The 21,750-nt window shown below is 47.2% G+C and overlaps 2 protein-coding genes and 1 pseudogene across 24 annotated transcripts in view; 2 read left to right on the top strand and 1 right to left on the bottom strand.

Annotated features, from left to right (window-relative positions):
- Positions 1-20,174, bottom strand: part of LAMB3 (laminin subunit beta 3) — a 67,349-nt gene extending 47,175 nt beyond the window's left edge. For 15 of the 23 annotated variants that reach the window (XM_078078161.1, XM_078078185.1, XM_078078168.1 and 12 more), the window contains exons 1-3: positions 5,635-5,717; positions 4,116-4,439; positions 2,582-2,683 (exon numbers count right to left, since the gene is read on the bottom strand). The gene's annotated coding sequence lies outside the window, so the exon portion shown is untranslated. The other 8 variants (XM_078078171.1, XM_078078181.1, XM_078078162.1 and 5 more) reach the window with 7 other exon arrangements.
- LOC118549652 (transcription factor-like 5 protein pseudogene) lies at positions 3,835-7,272 on the top strand (annotated as a pseudogene).
- Positions 20,175-20,391: 217 nt separating the features above from the next.
- Positions 20,392-21,396, top strand: G0S2 (G0/G1 switch 2). Its single transcript, XM_036114195.2, has 2 exons — positions 20,392-20,549; positions 20,689-21,396. The coding sequence occupies exon 2, from the start codon at positions 20,707-20,709 to the stop codon at positions 21,016-21,018; it is 312 nt and encodes a 103-aa protein (XP_035970088.1). The 5' UTR covers positions 20,392-20,549; positions 20,689-20,706; the 3' UTR covers positions 21,019-21,396.
- Positions 21,397-21,750: the final 354 nt, after the last annotated feature.

Raw genomic sequence — 21,750 nt, 5'->3', positions numbered from 1 at the left:
GACCAGAAGGGATGAGGGGACACTCTGGGGGCCAACAAAGCTAAGCTCCCAAGAGCAGGGCGATGCCCAGCACTCCCTGGACAGGGAAGGACAGAGGGTAGGGGGTTGGGGGGTGTTTACAAACAGAGGACAGAGGGCAGAGGAACGGGCATAAGCAAAACACACTTATTATTTTATGGCCATCAAGATTTAGTAAAACCAGAGTCCAGCACCTGATAAAGATAGGAGTCTAAGTGAATCTGGACGGAAGTCTTGTTCTTAACTTGCCCGGCAAGTCTGAGGGCTCTAGATAAAAGGCACCTACTTTTCCTGGGGACTTGCTTACACTGATCAATATCTGGTCCAGGGACGCCTGGGTGGCTCAGTTGGTTAAGCAACTGCCTTCGGCTCAGGTCATGATCCTGGAGTCCTGGGATCGAGTCCCGCATCGGGCTCCCTGATGAGCAGGGAGTCTGCTTCTCCCTCTGACCCTCCCCTCTCTCATGTGCGTGCTCTCTCTCACTCATTCTCTCTCTCTCAAATAAATAAAATCTTAAAAAAAAAAAAATATCTGGTCCATATCCTAGCAGACGAGGGTGATGAGTCTTTATCCAATATCATTCCTTCCCCTGAAAACATGAGTCAAAACTGACCTAAAATATTGGTAAGAGATTTAATACCAATAAAGAGGGACATGTTTATGGGATACTGTTAAGTGAGGGGGTGGGGGGAATTAGAAAATAAATGTACATAAAATCTACTTCACTGTAAAGAAAACTAATACTCAGAGAGAAGACAGGGAGAAAATATCCAACACACTAACATTTCCTGTCTCTTTCTATTCCTCTGCATGCCCTCGTCTTCCATAAGGAGCATATTTTACTAGAATAATCAGTAAACATAAACTTAAAAGTGCTGGGGTAAGGATGGTAATTTTTGTTCCTCTACAAGTTATTAATCCATCCTCTGTTTGCTCCCTCCTGTGCCCTGAACCCCTTCCACTATACCCACAGACCGCCCGGGAGTTCACTTAAAGTTGTCTAAATCATTGTTGATTTTGTAAGATAGTTTCCCCTTCTTTTTTTTTTTTAAAGATTTTATTTTATTTATTTGACAGAGAGAGAGAGACACAGTGAGAGAGGGAACACAAGCAGGGGGAATGGGAGAGGGAGAAGCAGGCTCCCCGTGGAGCAGGGAGCCCGATGTGGGGCTCGATTCCAAGACCCTGGGATCATGACCTGAGCCGAAGGCAGTCGCTTAACCAACTGAGCCACCCAGGCGCCCTGATAGTTCCCCTTCTTAAGAAATATTGCTTCGGGGCGCCTGGGTGGCTCAGTTGGTTAAGCGACTGCCTTCGGCTCAGGTCATGATCCCAGGGTCTTGGAATCGAGCCCCACATCGGGCTCCCTGCTCGGCAAGGGGCCTTCTTCTCCCTCTCCCTCTGCCCGTTCCACTGCTAGTGCTCTCCTGCTCTCTCGTTCTGTCAGATAAATAAATAAAATCTTCTAAAAAAGAAAGAAATACTGCTTCTTGGGGCTATTAGATTTCTTCTGTCAAGAAAGCCCTTAGCATAGTTCCTCAATAAATGTATGTACTAATAACTGTGTAAGGAAGGACAGACCAAAAGAGAGGGAGGGCAGAAAAAGTACTAAGTAACTATCAGTACCTTATGTTCCTGCTTGTAGGTCTTAGGGCAAATCAAAAGAAAGAGTCAGTTCTCATCTATCTATATTTTGAGGGGAAGGAGGAAGCGAGGATAACCAAAATTCCCACCCTCACCCAAATTTGCCTCTCGCATGCAGCTCCCCCAGAATAACACACCTAATTCTGAACTTCCCCTTTGCTCACTCAGAAATCTACATACCCAGCAGCTCCCAGTAGCCAAGTATAAATACACATTTGTGTTCCTAAGTATGATGTTGCATCTCTATCTGATGTGGGTGCGCTGTCCTCAACAATCCTTGTAGCTAGCACTACAAGATAAATTACAGGGATCCCAGTTCAATGTGAATCTCAGATAAACAAGGGATACCTTGTTAGTATAAGGAGACCCCAAAGATTGCATGACGCAACTTGTATACTAAAATGGGATCCACTGTTTATCTGAAATTCTAATTTTACTGGGCTTCTCATATTTTTATTTGCTAAATCTGACAACCTTACTTGTAGTAGGTTGTTCACCCATCCCCATGGATTCCAGGCTTTTCCTAACCTGCTCCCCTTCCTCTAGAAATTCCCCCACCTGTCAACAATTTTCCTAAAATATGATGCTTAGTATTGAACAGTGGGGGGACGCCTGGGTGGCTCAGTCGTGACCTGCCTTCGGCTCAGGTCATGATCCCAGGGTCCTGGGATGGAGTCCCGGGCTCCTTGCTCAGCAGGGAGCCTGCTTCTCCCTCTGCCTGCTCTGCCTGCCGCTCCCCCTGCTTGTGCTCTCTGACAAATAAATAAATAAAATCTTAAAAAAAAAAAGTGAACAGAGGGGAGTCCTGGTGTCCAATGTCTGACATCATGGTGGCATGTTCTGGGCATGGGTCCCTTGATCAAAGACCACTCCAGGTGAAAGACCAAGAGCCAAACAACAGTACAGAGATAGGCCTACCTGCATCACCTGGGGACTCTGTGTATGCTTCCCTGGACATGAGAGGTTGTATTTATCCTTTTGGTTAAGTATTACTCCAGAAAGAAACACCTGTGCATATTCCTAAAAGAACAGAAGGGAACAAAATATTTTTCTGCTCTCGGTATGCATGAGGAACCATTCTAAACACCACATCTACAGCATCTAACAGCCCTATAAGATGGTCTTTGAAGGAGATATTATTTCCCTTTTTTATAGCCTCAGCATTATTAGGATGCTTGACAAGCTTATAAGGTGTTAGGGACTGAATATATCCCCCCCAGATTCATATGTTGAAACCCTAACCCCAATGTGATGGTATTGGGGGATACCAATGTTTCTTAAGAAGCAATATTTCTTAAGAAGGGGAAGGTAATTAGGTTTAGATGAGGTCATGCGGGTGAAATCCTCATAATGGGATTAGTGCCCTTAAAAGAAGAGGAAGAGGGGCGCCTGGGTGGCTCAGTCGTTAAGCGTCTGCCTTCGGCTCAGGTCATGATCCCAGGGTCCTGGGATCGAGCCCCGCATCGGGCTCCCTGCTCTGCGGGGAGCCTGCTTCTCCCTCTGCCACTCCCCGTGCTTGTGTTCCCTCTCTCGCTGTGTCTCTCTCTGTCAAATAAATAAAATCTTAAAAAAAAAAAAAAAAAAAAAGAAGAGGAAGACACCAGGGCTCTGCCTTCAGAGAGAACAAGGAGCCACCTGTCTGAAGCCAGGAAGCCAGCTCTCACCAGCACATTGATCTTGGCCTTCTAGCCCCCTAGAACTATGAGAAATAAATGTCTGTTGCTTAAGCCACCCAATCCATGGTATTTTTTATTGGGGTAACCCAAGGGGAGGAAGACACAGAACTAGTGTTTTAGTCAGGTTATGCTGTGGTAATAAACCAACCACAAAATCTCAGCAGCTTTAACACAACATTCATTTGTTGCTCACACAAAATAAGATGGGAGACAATGGTAAGGGGAGAAATCCTCTGTTGTACAGTCACTCAGTGACTTCTGCCATCTTGTAGCCACACCAAAGAAGGACACGTGGCCCTCATGGTCATGAAAGCAAGGATAGGGGAGCATGGAGAAGCTCTCTCATATTCCATGCTTCAGCTATAAAGTGACACAGTCATTCGACTTACAACCTATTGGCCAGAACTGTTCAGAGAGCACCTAAGTGATCTTCCTATGTGCCCAGAAGAGGAAAACGCAGTAGAACCTGGTGAACACATAGCACTGTCTACCACAATGAGTATATGGTAAAACCAGAATCCACCAGAAGATCTTTAAGCTTTCAAAAATCCATACTCTTTCCATTACAATATCTGGTCCTCCCAAGATTAAGGGAATCTGTTCTTCACAAAAAGGAAAAGTCACATGGGACATTTTGTAGACTAGGACACCTCAAGGAAACGGATAGGAAAAATGGCCTTGGTGAATATTTTAGATTTGCAAAACCTAAAGCATCACAAGCTTGCCCCCTTGGAAAATCTTAGAAACATAGAACATGAAATCTCTGCAAGTTGTACCTAGAGGATAAATATCTATGAGACAGACATGTTGCTCCAGTTTCTAAGAGAAAACCACCGGGTGTGGGGGTGAATCTTCAAGAAGGTTCTGGTATGTTGTAGGGTGACCAACCATTGTAGTTTTCCAGGATTCTCCTTGTTTTAGCTCTAGAAGTTCCACGTCTCAGAACATCGTTTCATCCCAGACAAATGCTTGCTCAGCTGGTTGTACATCGATACTTTTTCTCCCAGACAAGGTCTGAATGTGTCACCTCAGGCGGCTCAGTAAACTGCATGATGTGCAGGATCTGAGAGAGTCAAGTTGGCTCTGAGTCCTAGAGAAACCTGAAGGGAAATAGCACATGAGAATAAGACTCTCCCACAGGAGAGAACTCAGGAAGCTCCTCTATGAATATTGGCCATCTTATCAAAGTAGTCCTCTTCAAGGACTTGGGGAAAGAAAATAGCATGCCAGTACAACTTTGGTTCTGGAGACTCTACTCCGGCTGCTGAAGCCTGAAGTACAAGAGGCTTTTCCCAGCCAGATCAAACCAAGGACCTATATTAAGCTTATAGATAACATTAACACCTCTATCTGTTTCAAGTCAAATACTATTAAAACAGGCTGTCCTCCATCTCGAATTTGTGCTCTTCTTAAGAGGTGTATACACATACACACAAATATACACACACAGATGCACATGCATGCCTTTGCACTTCTTCCAAGGTACATTTTATCCTGTTAGCATTGGCCTAGTGCTTCATTTGTTGAGTTGGATTTGGTATGCACTTTGACCTGTACGCTTTCCATCATCTCCAGATTAAAATCCCAAGTCCACAGCCAGGCTAGGCTCTCAGGGTCCTGCTTAAAAAGCTGCACATTTGACCTTATCACACACAGCCCCCCTTCACACAGTGCTCTGATCCAGCCATTCCGTTCCCTTGACCACACTTAGGCTCAATTCATCCAGCTCTGTCCGTCTACACTGATGCCTCCACCTCTTGTGTACTTGGATAAATTCTAAATCCAAGACTCAGATCAGGTTCCTGGATCAGTGATGACTTCTCTGCTATTCTCTATAAATTCTTCCCAAATTCCAGCAGCAGACCTTATACAATTCAAGTACCAGTCAGTTCTGTTCTGTTTATAAATCCCTTCTATGTCAAATTTACATATTTATGGTTATTCAACTTTTAGTTATTTTCTGATTTGTCCCCAAACCCAGATTGTAAATTCCTGGAGAACAGGAACTACCCTTAGCCACTCTTTTTATCCCCTGATGAGTGTACAGCCCAGTGTCTGCACATAGTACGTGCTCAATAAACAAATACTGATTTAGCAGCGGTTTCCCGCCCCCAACGTCGTCGGGCTAGGCCGCGCCGGCCCGGTGCCCGCCGGCCCCGCCGCGCGCGCCCCGCCATTGGCTCCGGCCTGTCGGGCCCCGGGCCGCGGGAGCCGCCGTAGGCGGGCGGGCCGGCGGCCCCCGAGGGCGCGGACGCGGCGCCGGGCGAGGCGGGGCTGAGCTTCACGACCACCGACCTGAGCCTGGTGGAGATGACGGAGGTGGAGTATACGCAGCTGCAGCACATCCTCTACTCGCGCATGGAGGCGGCGGCGGCGGCGGGCGGCTTCGCTGCGGCGGGGGGCGCGGCGGCGGCGGCGGCGGGGGGCGCGGCGCCCGTGTACCCGGTGCTGTGCCCGCCCGCGCTAGCCGACGGCGGCTTCGCGGGCGCAGCGCCCTGCCTGGGCCACGTCGACTTGCAGGAGCTGCGCATGATGCTGCTGAGCGAGGCGGGCGCCCCTGCCATCGCCCCCGCCGAGAAGACGCCGGGCGCCGACGGCCCCTGTCCCCGCGCGCCGCGGCCCAAGGCGCCCGACGGCGGCGGCAAGGAGAACGCGGAGGGCGCGCCCGAGGCGCGGGCCAAGTGGGCCGTGCGCGTCCGCCTGGAGGACCGCTTCAACAGCATCCCTGCCGAGCCGCCGCCCGTCCCGCGCGGCCCCGAGACCCCAGAGCCCGGCGTGGCGCTCAACAGTTTGGTAACTCTTATCCGACATCCTTCCGAATTCATGAACGTCCCTCTACATCAGCAACAAAACAAATGCACGACATTGGTGAAAAATAAAACCGCAGCGGCCGCCACCGCTTTACAATTTACATGCCCTCTGTTCACAGCCGATGCTTGCTCTGCTGCGGGGGGTTCGAGCCTCTCACAGACGCAGGGTTCCGGTAACCCACGTTCTATACTCGAAGCTGCCAAGCATCAGGACACTGGATTGCCTAGAGCATTTTCTTTCTGTTACCAGCAGGAAATTGAATCCACTAAACAGACTTTGGGCAGTAGAAACAAAGCTTTGCCTGAGCAGGTTTGGATTAAAGTAGGAGAAGAAGCGCTATGTAAGCAAGCCATAAATAAGAGGAATCGGAGTAGAATACGTCAGCTGGACACAAATGTAGAACGAAGAGCCCTTGGAGAGATTCAGAACGTGGGCGAAGGCTCGACGTCCACACAGGGCGCTTGGCCGCCCGCGGAGTCCTCGCAGGCAAACCTGGGGAGCAGACCCAGAGCGGGCCCCAGGGAGGAAGGTCGCAGCGTAGGGAGAGGCACAACCGCATGGAAAGAGATAGAAGGTGCAGAATCCGCATTTGCTGTGATGAGTTGAATCTTTTAGTCCCGTTCTGCAATGCGGAGACAGAGAAGGCGACCACCCTGCAGTGGACCACTGCGTTCCTGAAGTACATTCAGGAAAGACATGGAGATTCTCTTAAAAAGGAATTTGAGAGTGTGTTTTGCGGTAAAACTGGCAGAAGGCTCAAGTTGACCAGACCGGACTCCTTGGTGGCGCGTCCCGCGCAGGAGAGCCTACAGAGCAGACCAGCCATGGATGTCAAGTGACCAGAAGGGACCGCTAGTTCCCGGCAGTGGTGGCTGCTGCCCGGGGGCCCCGAGCGTCTGTGCAGCCCCGGAGCCCCGGCGGTCTGGCTCTGGGGGACGTGAGTCCAGTTGAGGGGCCTCTGTGGGGACGTTATAGCACGTTTTGTAAAGATGTTTGTCTAGAACAAAATACTTAGCCATTCGTGTCCTCTTAGACCATTTGGGGATGAAGACATGTTGACAATTAGCAAGAAACTTTTCAATTATCTGCCTGATTCCATCATGTTTTCTTAACATGATAACTTCAAAATTAACATCCTTCGTAATTTCCTTGGTCTTCCAAGGTACACCGCTTTTTACTTATTTTATTTACATTTTAAATATGCCTGCTTAGCAACTGGAACAAGTTAAATTGTTCTTAATTAGAAGTAGTTTGGAAATTTTACTCCTTTGTTTCTCCCTCCCCCTGTGCTGACTTCAGTCACATGGGACCGCACTGTGAAATGCAGTCCGTGTCCAACCCTCTTGCTGGACATTTTCCAGAGACTCCCTTTGAAGCCACTTTTATCCATAAATGAGATATTGTCACAGTGGATTCCTTCAATGCCCTCATTTTCATATTGAGAGTCATTACTTTCTGTGTAATAAACTGTGGTGTTTGGAACTGAAAAAAAAAATATTGATTTATTAGTATGGATCCATGGGGCAAGGGAAAACCTAATAAAAAGTGTTGAAAAATATGATGCCATGAATATTACTGCATAACTCTCTGTCAAGACAACATACAGAGAAAATCATCCAGAAAAATCAATATTTTTTCTCCTAAGAACTGGAACCTGGGAAAATTCATGATGAAAATTCAATCCACTGATCAACAGGCTCCCATGGTTAGGCTTCCTATTCCATCCACCATGGCTGGTCCTTGGGGACAGAAAGGCCAGAAATCAAAATGGCAGTATTTTTGGTTTGGGGAACTGAAATACTTCTGTGGTCAGGCCATGGACCTAGGCACTCAAAGCATACAAGACCCAGCTTTTAGAAACTGCAGAGGTGATAGAAGGGATCGAGTGGGGCCAGGGGAGAGGAGGCCACAAATGGAGAGGGTCTTAGGACACAAGAGCTCCTCAACATGTTTAAGGGTTCTTTGTCACTCTCAGAGAATCAGGGAACACGTGCAGCCAAAGGTCTGTCAGTCCCCACCTGTCCTTGTGCCGCCTAAGATAATGTGTCCCAATGGTTATTTTAGGCCCATCCCAACCCTGGGCCAATGAGCATCAACCCTAAGACATTAAGAAACCCCTTCCCACAACTCAACGGGGGCTCAGAATACTTGTTTCTCTAAGTCCACTGACTAGGTATCAACAGTGTCCTGTTATGCCTCCACCCACCCTGGGGGCCTGAGCTTGGATCTGAATCCTCCCAACAAACCAGTCCGTAGAGAACACCCCTCCACCCCCAGCTTTTACCTGGTCCTCATTCTCAGAGCCTGGGCTTTTCTTCCAGTCCTCCTCATCACATGTCAGCAGACCCTTCTGACTTTTGACCCAGAAACACAAAAATATCCAGAACCATTCATCTGCAAAACCAACATTTACTGAGCACCCATCCAGCCAGGCACCCAGTGACCAGGAGTAAACAAGTCAGACAGAATCACTGTCCAGAGGGAGACTACAGTCTCATGGGACAGACACTGAACACAGAATTACCAAATAATTTATTAATTATGTAACCAGAGTGACCTCAAATCACCTGAGGTCTACTATCCAAATAACCATAATCACCCTTTTGTCTACTATCCAAATAACCATAATGCTGACAACTCTAGGGAGATGCTAGCAGATAATACAAATTCATTCTAGTTGCTGTTTGTCTTCAAACACTCTTAGCTCTCTTTTAAGCATCTCTACAGCCTGTTTTGACCCCAAACACGAACACATAGTCCTCCCTCCATTCCCCAAAGAACAAAACACATAGCTGTTGAGTTTAAGAAATTTTACTGAAAATTTGGAGGTGACACAGAGAAATTACACCCTAAAAATAAATTCTAGCTGACATCCATCAACATTATGGCATGCATCTGATGCTCTAAGCCTTGACCAGGTTGCTGGAACCAAGGACCTCCCTTCATGAACTCACTTCTCCCTTCCCACCCCGTGAAGACGGTCTTTTACACGGTAGCAACCCAAGGTGGCCTATCTGCCTTGGGATTCATCTACTCACTACTATTTGCCATACATCAGTGTGCATTCATTCATTCTGGAAATATTTATTTGAACACTTATTTTGTACCAGGCATTGTGCTAGATGAGAACACAAAAGATAGCAGCAAGCAAAAAAGACAAGACCCTACCTTCATGGAGGACACATACAATGAACAAGTAAACCAAAAATCTAAAAATTACAAATTTCAACACTTTTTATGAAATGTTTGTAATGGGATGATATAATAGATGGGGATCTCAGGATGTTAGAAGTGCCACTTTAGAAAGGATGGATAAAGGGCACCTGGGTGGTTCAGTCGGTTTAGTGGCTGCCTTCAGCTCAGGTCATAATCCCAGGGTCCTGGGATCCAGCCCTATATCAGACTCCCTGCTCAGCAGGGAGCCTGCTTCTCCCTCTCCCTCTGCCACTCCCCCTGCTTGTGCTCTCTCTCTCTCTCTCTCTCTCTATCAAATAAATTTTATTTGAAAATTGAAAAAAGGATGGATAAGAGAAGTCTCCCCAAGGAGGTGACCTTGGGATGAGATTTGGGGCTGGACTTCCTAAGGCAGGCTAAACATGTATTTAAGGTGCCAGCAAAGTAGAGGTACCAAAATTTTGGGGGGGAAAACTTTTATATATAATATTTTTTAAGATATAGAAGTAAACACCTTAGGCAAAATTAGAAGGCTGTACATTCTCCCTATATATATTTGAAGATTTAATATTGTTATTTTGATTTACATGGGCAGGGTGGAAAACTCAAATCTTTTCAGGGCTTAGGACCTCTGAAGTCTTACTCCAGGGGCGCCTGGGTGGCTCAGTCATTAAGCGTCTGCCTTCCGTTCAGGTCATGATCCCGGGGTCCTGGGAACGAGCCCCACATCGGGCTCCCTGCTCAACGGGAAGCCTGCTTCTCCCTCTCCCACTCCCCCTGCTTGTGTTCCTTCTCTCACTTTGTTTCTCTCTATCAAATAAATAAATAAAATCTTTAAAGAAATAAATAAAATAAAAAAATAAATAAAGCCTTACTCCAGCCCCAGGAGATCTTAGAAATCACCGCCAGGAATTTAGAATTGATCCATCTTAGGGAACTCCCCGGCAATGATGGCTTTTAAAAGCTCCCAGGATGATTCTAAAGTGGAGCCAGGACTGAGAACCATTGACCTAGGGAAATAATATAGCTGAAGAAGAGGAATCATGGTAAGACCCTAGAATACCCCCAACATTAAGAACAGTAATTCACTACCTTGGCTGCACAATAGAATCACCTTTAGAGCTTTAAACATTAGTGATCTTTGGGTCCTACTTGGAGAGATTTCTGATTTAATTGATCTAGCCTAGTGTTCAGAAACTTTAAAAGCTCCCCAGTGATTCGAATGTGTGTTCAAGGTTGAGAATCCCTGACTGATAGAAAAGAAAGATGTAACGAAGGAAATCTGGGAAGAAGAAACTAAGGTGGTACAATGAAGAACAGGAGGGTACAGTGTTTTCCTGTTCTTCGACAGGAGAGTGCAGTGTCCCTGAAGCAAAGAGAAAAGGTGTTTCTAGAAGGAAGAAAGAGTTATTATCTGTTGAATGATAAAATCCAGTTCATTCAATAAACATCCCATTAGCTTTTGGTTGGGGTGGTGGTAATGGAAACCAGATGGACGTGGGCAAAAGAGTGAATGGTTGATGAAGAAATGGATACAGTGATTATAGGAAACTGTTAATGAACAGTTTTAGTTATGAAGAGGAACAAAGAATTCAGGCAGCATCTATAGCCAGAATTGAGAACCACTTCCCAGATGTTTCCTACAGTTCCATGGATTGAGACCCAGTGCTCTCTTATAAAACTTGCTGCAACAATGGAAATGTTCTGTGCCTGAACTGTCCAAAATGGTAGTCAGTAACTACTTGTGGCTGTTGAGTGCTTGAAATGTGGTTCAAGTGACTGATGAACTGAATGTTTAATTCTATTAAATCAGCTGTCCATATAATATAACCTAATCATGGGAGTGACTATCCCATCATATTCACAAACCCTGGGGGCTTTATAGGGCTTGTACATCAGAGGCCATCTTAAAATTCTGCCCACTACATTAGAAATGAGTTCTTTATTCCAAGAGGGCTCCTGGCCTAGATTCTGGATGTGAAGGAAGAGAATCGGATTTTGTGATTAATACTCTTAGAACCGAACTCTCTGCAAGCTGATTTAGGAAATAAGACCTATTGCTCTGCTTCACCACCAGCCTTATGCAAGCATCAGTATTTCCTCGGTCCCCATATTTCCATCCTTTCTCTCCTCTCTCTATTCCCTCATGGGTTATCTCCCCCATTCCCAAGATCTCAGCCACCCCCAACTCACTGAAATCTCTCAAATCTGCAACTGGCAACCCAATCTCTCTCCAGAGCTCCAGATTCCTGATTCATATACAACTGCTTAATGACCACCTTTGCCTGCATGTCTCATAATAAACAGCCCAAACTCAATATATCCAAAATGGAACTCATTCTCTTCCTCCCCAAATGTGTTCCTTCTTCTTTCTCCAAACCTGGGAGTCATCTCTGACTCCTTTTCTCTTCTATTGCACTAAGCCTTCCAGTTTTACCTACAATGCATCACTCAAATCTGTCTCCCTCTCTCCCCATTACTTCTGTCTTAGCCCGGTCCCTCACCCCCTTAATTGCTCTGACAACATCCTACTTATTGCCTCTAGTCTTGCTCCACTCACGCATTCTTCACTATGCCAATAGTGATCTACTTAAAACACCAACCTTATTGAACTGTTCTGTTGCCTGAGATTCATCAATTTTTGCCACTGCCTAGAGGATAACCAATTCAATATAAGGCAAATTGATAGCTATGATTAAATAAGTCAATAGATGATGCATTGTGCTAGCTCTGAGAACACTGAACAAGACAGAGATAGTCTCCGCCCTCACAGAGCTTACAGTCTGGCAACGCAGACACACAAGAGTCATGAAAGGGAAAGTAAAATGGCTGTGGGACCGTGCAGCACCTAAGCACCAAGGAAGGCCTCCCTGAGGCAGCGAGAGGGTACTGACACTTGAAGGATGAGTATGAGTTCATAAGATCAAGGGAAATGATGAAAGTGTTCCAGGTGGAGAGGACAACACAAGGAAGGATCTGAAGTTGTGAAAGAACCTAACAGTGTGGCTGGCACCTAGAGAACAAGGGTTGAGGGACATACAATGAAACTGGAAAAACAGACAAGGACAAGATCATGGGGGAACTTATACACCATGCTAAGAATCCAGGCCACGATCCAAAGGGCAACATGGGGATCCATTGAAGGGTTTTAAAGAGAAGAGTGACATGATAAGGTTTGCTTTTTTTCTTTTTCTTTTTTTTTTTTCTTAAGTTTACATTGGATAGGATTGGATTAATTGGATTGGCTAGGTCAAAACCCAAGGCAGAGAGACCAGTTGTGAGACCATAGCAATAGTCCAGGTGAGATGATGAGGGCTTAGACTAGGAGGGTGGTAAGGGGGATAGAAAGCAAATAAAGTCAAGAGATATTTAAGAGACAGAATGACAAGTCTTGATGATTGTATATGAGAGGTGACAGAGAGAGAGGAGAAAAGGATGGCTCCCAGGCTTAGGACCTGGACTCCCAGATAGATGGTGAAGCCTAGATGAAGCAAGATGGTGGTGCAAATTTTAGGGGTGGAAATATTGACTTTGGCTTCAGATGCGGAAAGTTAGATAGCTGCAAGATATTCAAGTTAAGACATAGCCTGGGCAGGAAGATACAGAGGTCTAGGGCTCAGATGTGTACATCATCTGCACAGAGGCATAACGGAAGCCTCGCAAGTAAATTAAATCACCTAAAGAGAGTATGTAAAGTTTAAAAAGAGGTTCCAGGACTGAGTCCTGAGAACTGCTGATATTCAGAGGTCATATAAAAGGCAAAAGGGTGAGGAACCTGGGTGGCTCAGTTAAGTGCCCAACTCTTGATCTCAGCTCAGGTCTTGATCTCAGGGTCATGAGTTCAAGCCCTGCATTGGGCTCCATGCTGGGCATGGAGTCTCCTTAAAAAAAAATTTTTTTTTAAAAAGGCAGAAGTGAGGGGAAAAAAAAAAAAAAAAAACTAAGGAGTGTCCAGAATAGAACAGGAGGAAAATTAGAATACGATGACATGGAAGCCAAGGACAATGTCTTTCTAGAACAGGGGAGTGGTCAATAGTTCCTAGACATCATATATGTTGGCAATCATTTAGGTAATTGTTCATTATGGCTCCTGCCTACTACTTCCCCCTCATTTCCTGCCATTTCCTAAAACCCATCCTTTGTGCTCTGAGGCCAATCTTGCCTAACTTCTCTTGGAACATGCAACGTATTCTCATGCAACCCATCCTTTTTATATGCAGCCCTCTCTCACTCCAGGCCTCCCCTAACCCTGAACCCCCACTCCCTCCCAGAGTCACCAGGTAAACATCATCCATCCTTTAATACCCTCGGCTGCTCAGGCATCATCCACTCTTAGGCCTTCCTTGACCATCTCCTCCCCAAACTGAATCAGTCAATATATTTCTCATTCTAGGGTCACCTGGGTGGCTCAATCGTTGAGCGTCTGCCTTCAGCTCAGGTCATGATCCCAGGGTCCTGGGATCGAGCCCCGCATCGGGCTCCCCGCTCTGCGGGAGGCCTGCTTCTCCCTCTCCTGCTCCCCCTGCTGTGTTCCCTCTCTGGTTGTCTCTCTGTCAAATAAATAAAAATAAAATCTTTTAATAAATAAATAAATAAATAAATACCCTTAAAAAATCTATTTCTCATTCTATTCTATTTGTTTACCTGTGTATATTTCTATTATTGTGCTTATCCCAGTATATTGTAATAACTTATTTAATGTCTGAGTCCTCTACTTGACTATGAGCCTCATGAGGGTGAAAACAGTGCTGTACTCTGCTTTCCATAACAATACCTAACACAGTATCAGATACCCGGCCAGCTTCAATAAACATTTTTGGACCTTATCACTGCCTATATGTCACCTAGGGGATGTGAATGACCTGGGCCGGGATAAAGGACCACAGGAATTACTAACCTGAGCAGGGGGCAAAAACAACAGAATAATGACTGAATCAATAACATGTAATGATTGCTTTTATTCGTGCCAGACTGCTAAGCCCTTGCCAGTGCTCCAGCTCATTCAGGCTTCACCACACCTCATTTATTAGGTGTGATCATCACCCTCACTTTACAGACGAGGAAACGAGACGGGAGAAGTTAAGTCACTTGTCCAAGGTCAGACGCTGGTAAGAGGAGCCAGGTCTTGAACGAACCCAAGTCTGTTTGACCCCAGAGCCCTATACTCTTAAGTCTAGCTGGCATTTGAGCTTGGGGAAAATTCCATGCTGATTCAAACTTACAGAGTAGATTAGTACAATTCAGAAGTGGCATGTGGGCAGTAGGGTGTTGCTGCTCCCAGCACATCCTGCATGGTCCAGCAGATAGTGGTTCTGCTTGGCCAGAAGTCATGAGCGAACTGTCTACAAGGGGTCTGTTCACCAGTGTGGATTTGTCAAGGCCCTGGGTCCCAGGAGCTGGCTGGAGGAGTGCCCTAGAGTAAGCCAATCACTGCAATGTCAGACACTAAGCTGGGAGTACAAGTGAAAGGTGAGGAAGCCAGAGTGGAAGGAACTAAGCCAAGCTGCCAGGTCTTAGGCAATCTTATCCCCAAGGCTCTGTGCCAAGGACAAGCCACTGTGCCTAAAATAACCTCCCAAGAGAGTCTGATCATTTTGCAATCTCTAATCTCAATACTGACTTTCAGGTCAATGTAACTAGTATTGATTAAGCCCCTATTATACGTTAGCACCATGAAAGGTACAAAGATCTGGTCTTCCACAGAGACCGGGCAAGCCCACAGGGAACAATGAGAGAGCTGTATGAAACAGTACACAACGCAGCGCCAACCGGTGCACGGTGAGCCACAAAGGCGGCTGAAATTCACAGAAAGGAGAGATCAGGGTGTGCTGCTGGCTTCTTGGAGCACATGAACTGAAGAAAGGAGACAGAGTAGAAAGAGAACAGCATTTCAGGTAGGAAGAAGATTACGAGCCAAGATGAGGCAGCCACAATGAGAATGGACTGTTTCTCGGGCCATGAGAAACCCATCTGTGGAGCAAAGGGTTCTTGTTGGAGAAGAATGGAATATAAAGTTAGATGAGTAGGGAAGAGCAGAAGAGCAGATCATAGAAGTCTCAGATTCCAAGAACATCAATCAAATAAACCCAATATGCAGAATCCAGGAGTCCTTGTAGGCAATAAGAAATGATCCAGGGGTGCCTGGGTGGCTCAGTTGGTTAAGCGACTGCCTTTGGCTCAGGTCGAGTCCCACATCAGGCTCCCTGCTCAGCAGAGGGAGTCTGCTTCTCCCTCTGACCCTACCCCCTCTTGGGCTCTCTCTCTCACTCTTTCTTTCTCAAATAAATAAATAAAATCTTAAAAAAAAAAAAAAGAAATGATCCAGGTTTTAAGCAGGCAATTAAGAATAAAAATTTAATTTTAGGAAGATTTATTTGGTGGTAGTGTTTGAGATAAATTACAGAGGGAAGGACTAAAGGCAAAAAAAAAAGGGGGGGGGCGCCTGGGTGGCTCAGTCGTTAAGCGTCTGCCTTCGGCTTGGGTCATGATCCCAGGGTCCTGGGATAGAGCCCCACATCGGGCTCCCTGCTCAGCGGGCAGCCTGCTTCTCCCTCTCCCACACCCCCTGCTTGTGTTCCCTCTCTTGCTGTATCTCTCTGGTCAAATAAATAAATAAAAATCTTTAAAAACAAAAAAAAAGAACAACAACAAAAGAGAAAAGAAAACTGTCAAAAACCAAAAAAAATGGGACTTCTGGCTGGCTCAGCTGGTACAGCATGCAACTCTTGATCTCGGGGTTGTGCGTTCAAGTCCCATGCTAGACACAGAGCCTACTTAAAAAAAAAAAAAAAAAGAAAGAAAGAAAAAAAAACCCTGAATGCTTCTTTGAGCATCCACTAAACATCTAACTGCACGCAAACTTAATAAACATAATTCCTCCCCTGCCAGTGCAATGGGGAAGACATTCATTAATCCCATAGCTACCTATTAAGGACCTACCATATGCGAAGGATCATAGGAGGCTCTGGGAACACAGTGAAAAACAAAATACAGTCCCAGCCCTCATGAAGCTTATCCACCTCCAATGAGCATGGAAGATAACACAAAAGCAAAGCAACAGTTACATCAATATAAAGTCAGGTGCTAGTGCTATGAAGAAAAATAAAGCTGGGCATTGGGTAGGGAATGGTAAGATAGAATGGTCAGGAAAGGCCTCTCTAAGAAAATGCCACAGTGTTTCTCCAGAGAATAGGTAAGATGGGGATGCCTCTGCTAACAATAAGGATACTGAGAAGGTGACTTAGTTTGTCAGAGTACAGAGAATATGGGGAGTCTTAAAGTGTGTTAAGCTTGTCATAAAAGCAGAAGATCCACACAGAAATGTCTAGACTCTAGAACTCTAGTCTACAAAACCAGAGGAAGACAAAGATTAGACATGTAGATTTAAGTATCATCCACTGGGGCGCCTGGGTGGCTCAGTTGGCTAAGCATCTGCCTTCAGATCAGGTCATGGTCCCAGGGTCCTGGGATCGAGCCCCGAGTTGGGCTCCCCGCTCCGCGGGAAGCCTGCTTCTCCCTCTCCCACTCCCCCTGCTTGTGTTCCCCCTCTCGCTGTGTCTCTCTCTGTCAAATAAATAAATAAAATCTTTAAAAATAAAAATAAATAAAAATAAATAAAAATCATCCACTGATATTCGAGAGATAAGAAACCTCTCCAAAACTAGTGTACATGAAATGAAAGTAACTCAAGGACTAGAAAAAAAATGGAGTTTAAGATTTACAAATGATTTTATCCTATCTCCTATGATGGATGATCCTGTCCCTTCAGCCTCCTATAATACCAGGGGTGGGCAGTGACTTTGGTAGGTGGCAAGGAGCTGGTAACAAAATACTACTACTAATAATTGAGGCTCATATACAACCATTCATCCAAAAGGCCTCTGTCCCCTGTTCCTTCAATCCCTAAGGCACAGTTGTGGGGACAGCTCTATCTCTCTTCTGCACTCACCCCTAGGACCACCTGCTGCCCCTTTGTGATTGTTTCCTCTGCAGATGGCTCTGGGTGTTTGTTTTAATTTTAATGTTTGGGAGAAAGGGATTTGGAAAGCAAAATAAATTTTAAACTGGCCTTTCCTACCTTCCCAGAAATGGCACAATTAAATGTTAGGATGGACTCAAGGGTAGGCTGACCAACTATCCCAATTAGCCCAGAGCTGTCCCAGTTTCAGCCCTGCAAGTCCTGCACTCAGGGAAACCCCTCAGCCCTAGACACACTGAAATGGTTGATCACCACACAGCTGGTCTGGCCTGTATGATGTAACATAAGGCTTTCCATCTCTAAAGTGACATCAGCACTGTTGAATCACATGCTTAGTTTCCCAAGCCCTACCTAACCCTCTACCCTAGAAGTTGGGTTCTCTTTCCCCACCTACACAGAGGAGCTACCAGAAATTCCTAAACATAAGTTGATCGTGGATTCCTCAGCCTTCTATTCCCACCATCTCCTACTCAGCTCCAGCTACCACCTAAACCAGAAACACCAAATGCACTGGCACACCCAATCCATACCACCTGCTGCTCTTTCTGCCCAGCCCCAGCCAGTAAGCTGGTGGGGTCTGGAGGTCAAAGTCAGATTATCAAAGATGGAAAGAGGGGAACTCATCCAGGCAGTAATGTGCTCTACCACAGTAAATCACAAAAAAAGGGGAACCCCAGATAAACTGCAGTCCGCTGACCACGGAAGACATGTGGTTTTCGTCTTTGAGTTACAGAAATACCAGAAATGCTTACGATGGAGTCAATTTCGGAGTTTTGCAACCAAAGCTGGGCTGACTCACCTTCAGAGAAGGAACCAGGTGAAAGCCCCCATAGTAAGGTATACATCATACACTCTTCCAGAAGCCACAGTGTTTGGCACACTCACAAATCTTGAGGTGGCTCACATATCATTTCTGCCAGGTTATTAGAGACTTCTCTAAAATTTTAAGGAAGATTCCAAGAAAATGCCAAGATTGGGGCACCTGGGTGGCTCAGTCGGTTAAGTGTCTGACTTTGGCTCAGGTCATGATCCCAGAGTCCTGGAATCGAGCCCCCCTCAGGATCCCTGCTCAGCGGGGAGTCTGCTTGTCCCTCTCTCACTGCGCCTCTCCCCCTTTTTTTTTTATTTTTGTATTTATTTATTTGACAGAGAGAGAGACACAGCGAGAGAGGGAACACAAGCAGGGGGGGAGAGAGAGGGAGAAGCAGACTCCCCGCTGAGCAGGGAGCCCATTGCGGGCCTCGATCCCAGGACTCTGGGCTCACGACCCGAGCCAAAGGCAGAAGCCCAAAGACTGAGCCACCCAGGTGCCCCGCGCCTCTCCCCTTCTTATTCTCTCTCTCTGTGTCAAATAGATAAATAAATAAAATCTTAAAAAAAAAAAAAAAGAAAGAAAATGCCAAGATTGATATTAATCTCAACTTGGTCCCTTGTTGCAGAAATTTCCTGTCTAACATTAAAAGAACAATAAGCAGTGTTCACCATCCTCTAGGAATAACCCTTATTTGACCCCATGTCACCTTCACTGCTTGGGAGCAGGCTAAAAGGCAGAATTTTACCATTGCTGCTTAACTAACCTTGCCGATCCGCATGCACACACAAATCTTACTACCTTAAATGCTAATAGCCAAGGCAAAGGGTAGTTGTTATGGTTGTCTTTTTTAATTGAATTGTCTGGGAAATTGCCTAACCGCCCCCCCACCCCAGGAAAGGACTCAAACATTTGATCTTTGAAACAGCCCCTTTCCCTGTCCCTCCCCACAGGAGGCTGTTGCAAGATTGTATCACTGACCTTTACAATTTTCTGGACAGTCTGATTTCCTCCTCCTCCCCCTTAACTGCTGGCAGCCCTTTGGCCCACTTGCCTCTGCTTTTTCCCTCTTGCTAGCTAACTCTGGTAAATGGATAACCAAAGCCAAATCATTACACCCTCCACACCAGGGTGATGATGTTTAATTCCAGCCAAAATATATCTTTCTCTCCTCCCTTGCTTCCAAGAGTGCTTTTTTTTTTTTTTTTTAAGTCTTACTTAAGTAATCTCTGCACCTAAGGTGGGGCTTGAACTTAGGACCACAGATCAAGAGTCACATGCTCTTCCAACTGAGCCGGCCAGCGCCCCCCCCCCCCCCACAAGAGTTCTCTGTTTAGCTCTTACCCAAACCCTCTATTCTCAACCTTCTGCCCCTGTTTCTATAAGCTGAAATGGCACAGTGATGTTGCAACCCCAAACCCAGGGAAGTGGTAAGTAATTACTGAGAGCATGAAGTATTTGCAATCCAGACCAAGCAGAAGAAATTTATCGACAGTCTGCTTCCATCTCCTCTGCCCTGTAGCCCCCAGCTGCACTTCTCAAGTAGGAGTGGGGATAACTGGGATTTAATGATACCCAGAAGTACATATACAAACAGGGGCAAGCGCAGAGACGCATCACACACACAGCTGTGCAAAAGGGCACCCTCAATAAGTAGTTATCGATCAAGGGACCCTGGCAGGGCAAGCACCTGTGAATAAAACCAGTCAGGCCAGAAAGAAACAGAAGCACATACAGAGTCTGGAGACCTGGTTCTGCTCCTTACCAGGATCCCTCTCCCCTTGTCTTCTTCCGTCTGATCCCCACACCTGTGGGTAGACGACAACCCTTAGGAATAAAAACTAAAGATTTTCCAGTTAGGTAGAACGCCCCCCTCCCCGCGATGTCCTCATTAGGGGTCCCCCACGGGCCACCCCAGACAAGGAAAGCTGTGCCACCCACCCACATCACTAAGGAAGAGTCCCGTGGGAAACGTACGCGATACCCCCCAAGGCTCCGGGTCCTCACCGGTGTGCGCACCCGGCGTGGGACCTCCTGCGTCCCAGCCGCACCCCGCCCCCCCGCACCCCCGCCGCGGTCTCCCCTGCCTGGGACTCCCAGCTCACGAGGCCCAGGCGTGCACAGCTCCTGGCCGCCTCCACCTAGGTCCTTCCGCGCCCTTCCCTCTCCTTCCCCCTCCTCCCCCCTCCTTCCTTCCCCCTTGTTCCTCTGGCGCTAGCGGCGCTGGCCCCGGGCCAAGGGAGGCCGGGAGGCGGGTCTCGGAGGAAAGATATAAGCGGCCCCGGGGCACGTCCAAGGTGCCGGCTGCGGAGTCTCCACCTGGAAGAGCCGCGGCTGCCCAGGAGGAGGAGGAGGAGAACGCACTGCCCGTCGCCGCCGCCGCCGCCGCCGCCGCCCCCGGCTCGAGCTGCCTCCTGCTCGCGCTGCGCCTCGGAGGTGAGCCCCGGCGGGTGGCAGAGCGCGGCGGGGCGGGCCCCCCTGCCCGCGGGACGGCCGAGCGAGGGGGCTCTCGGGCAGGCTGGAGCCATCCTTCCGTGGCTGAACGGTCCCCTTTCCTGCGCCGCCCCTCCCGCAGGTCACCCCCGCCCCCGAGATGGAAACGGTGCAGGAGCTGATCCCGCTGGCCAAGGAGCTGATGGCCCGGAGGCCCAATCGGAAGCTGGTGAAGCTGTACGTGCTGGGCGGCGTGCTGGCCTTCTTCGGCGTGGTGATCGGCCTGGTGGAGACTGTGTGCAGCCCCTTCACGGTCGCCAGCCGCCGGCGGGACGAGGAGGCAGCGGTGGCCGAGCTGCTGGTGGCCCGAAAGCGGAAGGTCCTCGCGACCCAGACCCTGCGGGAGAAGAGCAAGCAGCAGGAGGCCGTCCTCTGCAGCCGGGCGCTCTCCAACCGGCAGCACGCCTCCTAGGACCCCTGGGAGCCCGCAGAGGGAGTGGAGAGAGAGCCTGAGTGCGAGAAAGAGCGCGTGTAGGGCCGGGCTCAAGTGGAAGAGAGCAGGAGTGCTGTGCACATTGTTTGGACTTAGATCTGAGAAGCCGCAGACTTCCAGAACTGAACTACCACACGGATCCACCAAAGGAGTTTGGGATTAAGTGTTGCTGCTGTGCAGCATTGCAGGATGACATGTCCAAAATTACGTATCTTTGAGCTATATGAGTGCATCTACCATTTTGCACTAGGGCGGAAGGCGGGGAATGCTTTTTATATTATTATTATTATTACAATATATTATTATTATTATACCACCATTTTGCATTTTGAAATAAAACTCTCGTTTTATACTATGGCTAGGTATCTGATTCCTGGGGGGCATGTTTCCCTGGGGTGGACAGCAGAGAGGGTGAGCATGCTGCCCAAGGGGGTCTTAGCTGAGCACTGCGGGAAGACCAGCTGCGTGACCGGCAGGCAGCATTTGCGTCACTGTTAGGGACTCTGATATTCATATTACATGCTTATAAGTATGTTGAGGATTCGTTTTTGTTTCATGGTACGGGTGACAGGAGAGAAACTTTTATTAAATCCCACCAGGCTTAGCATTTTAAGATCGGAAGATAAATCAACTTCTGAGCTACAGTACACGAATAGCAGATACTGATTAATTCTAGGGCAAAAACCTATTTGCCATCTCACACCTGACCAG

This window comes from Halichoerus grypus, chromosome 7, assembly GCF_964656455.1.
Source record: "Halichoerus grypus chromosome 7, mHalGry1.hap1.1, whole genome shotgun sequence".
Lineage (NCBI taxonomy): Eukaryota > Metazoa > Chordata > Mammalia > Carnivora > Phocidae > Halichoerus > Halichoerus grypus.
This window is presented reverse-complemented; position numbering and strand designations above follow the sequence as displayed.

What these genes read in the sequence shown, in the direction of transcription:
- G0S2 (XM_036114195.2), top strand. Translation starts at nt 20,707, where the DNA reads ATGGAAACGGTGCAGGAGCTGATCCCGCTGGCCAAGGAGCTGATGGCC.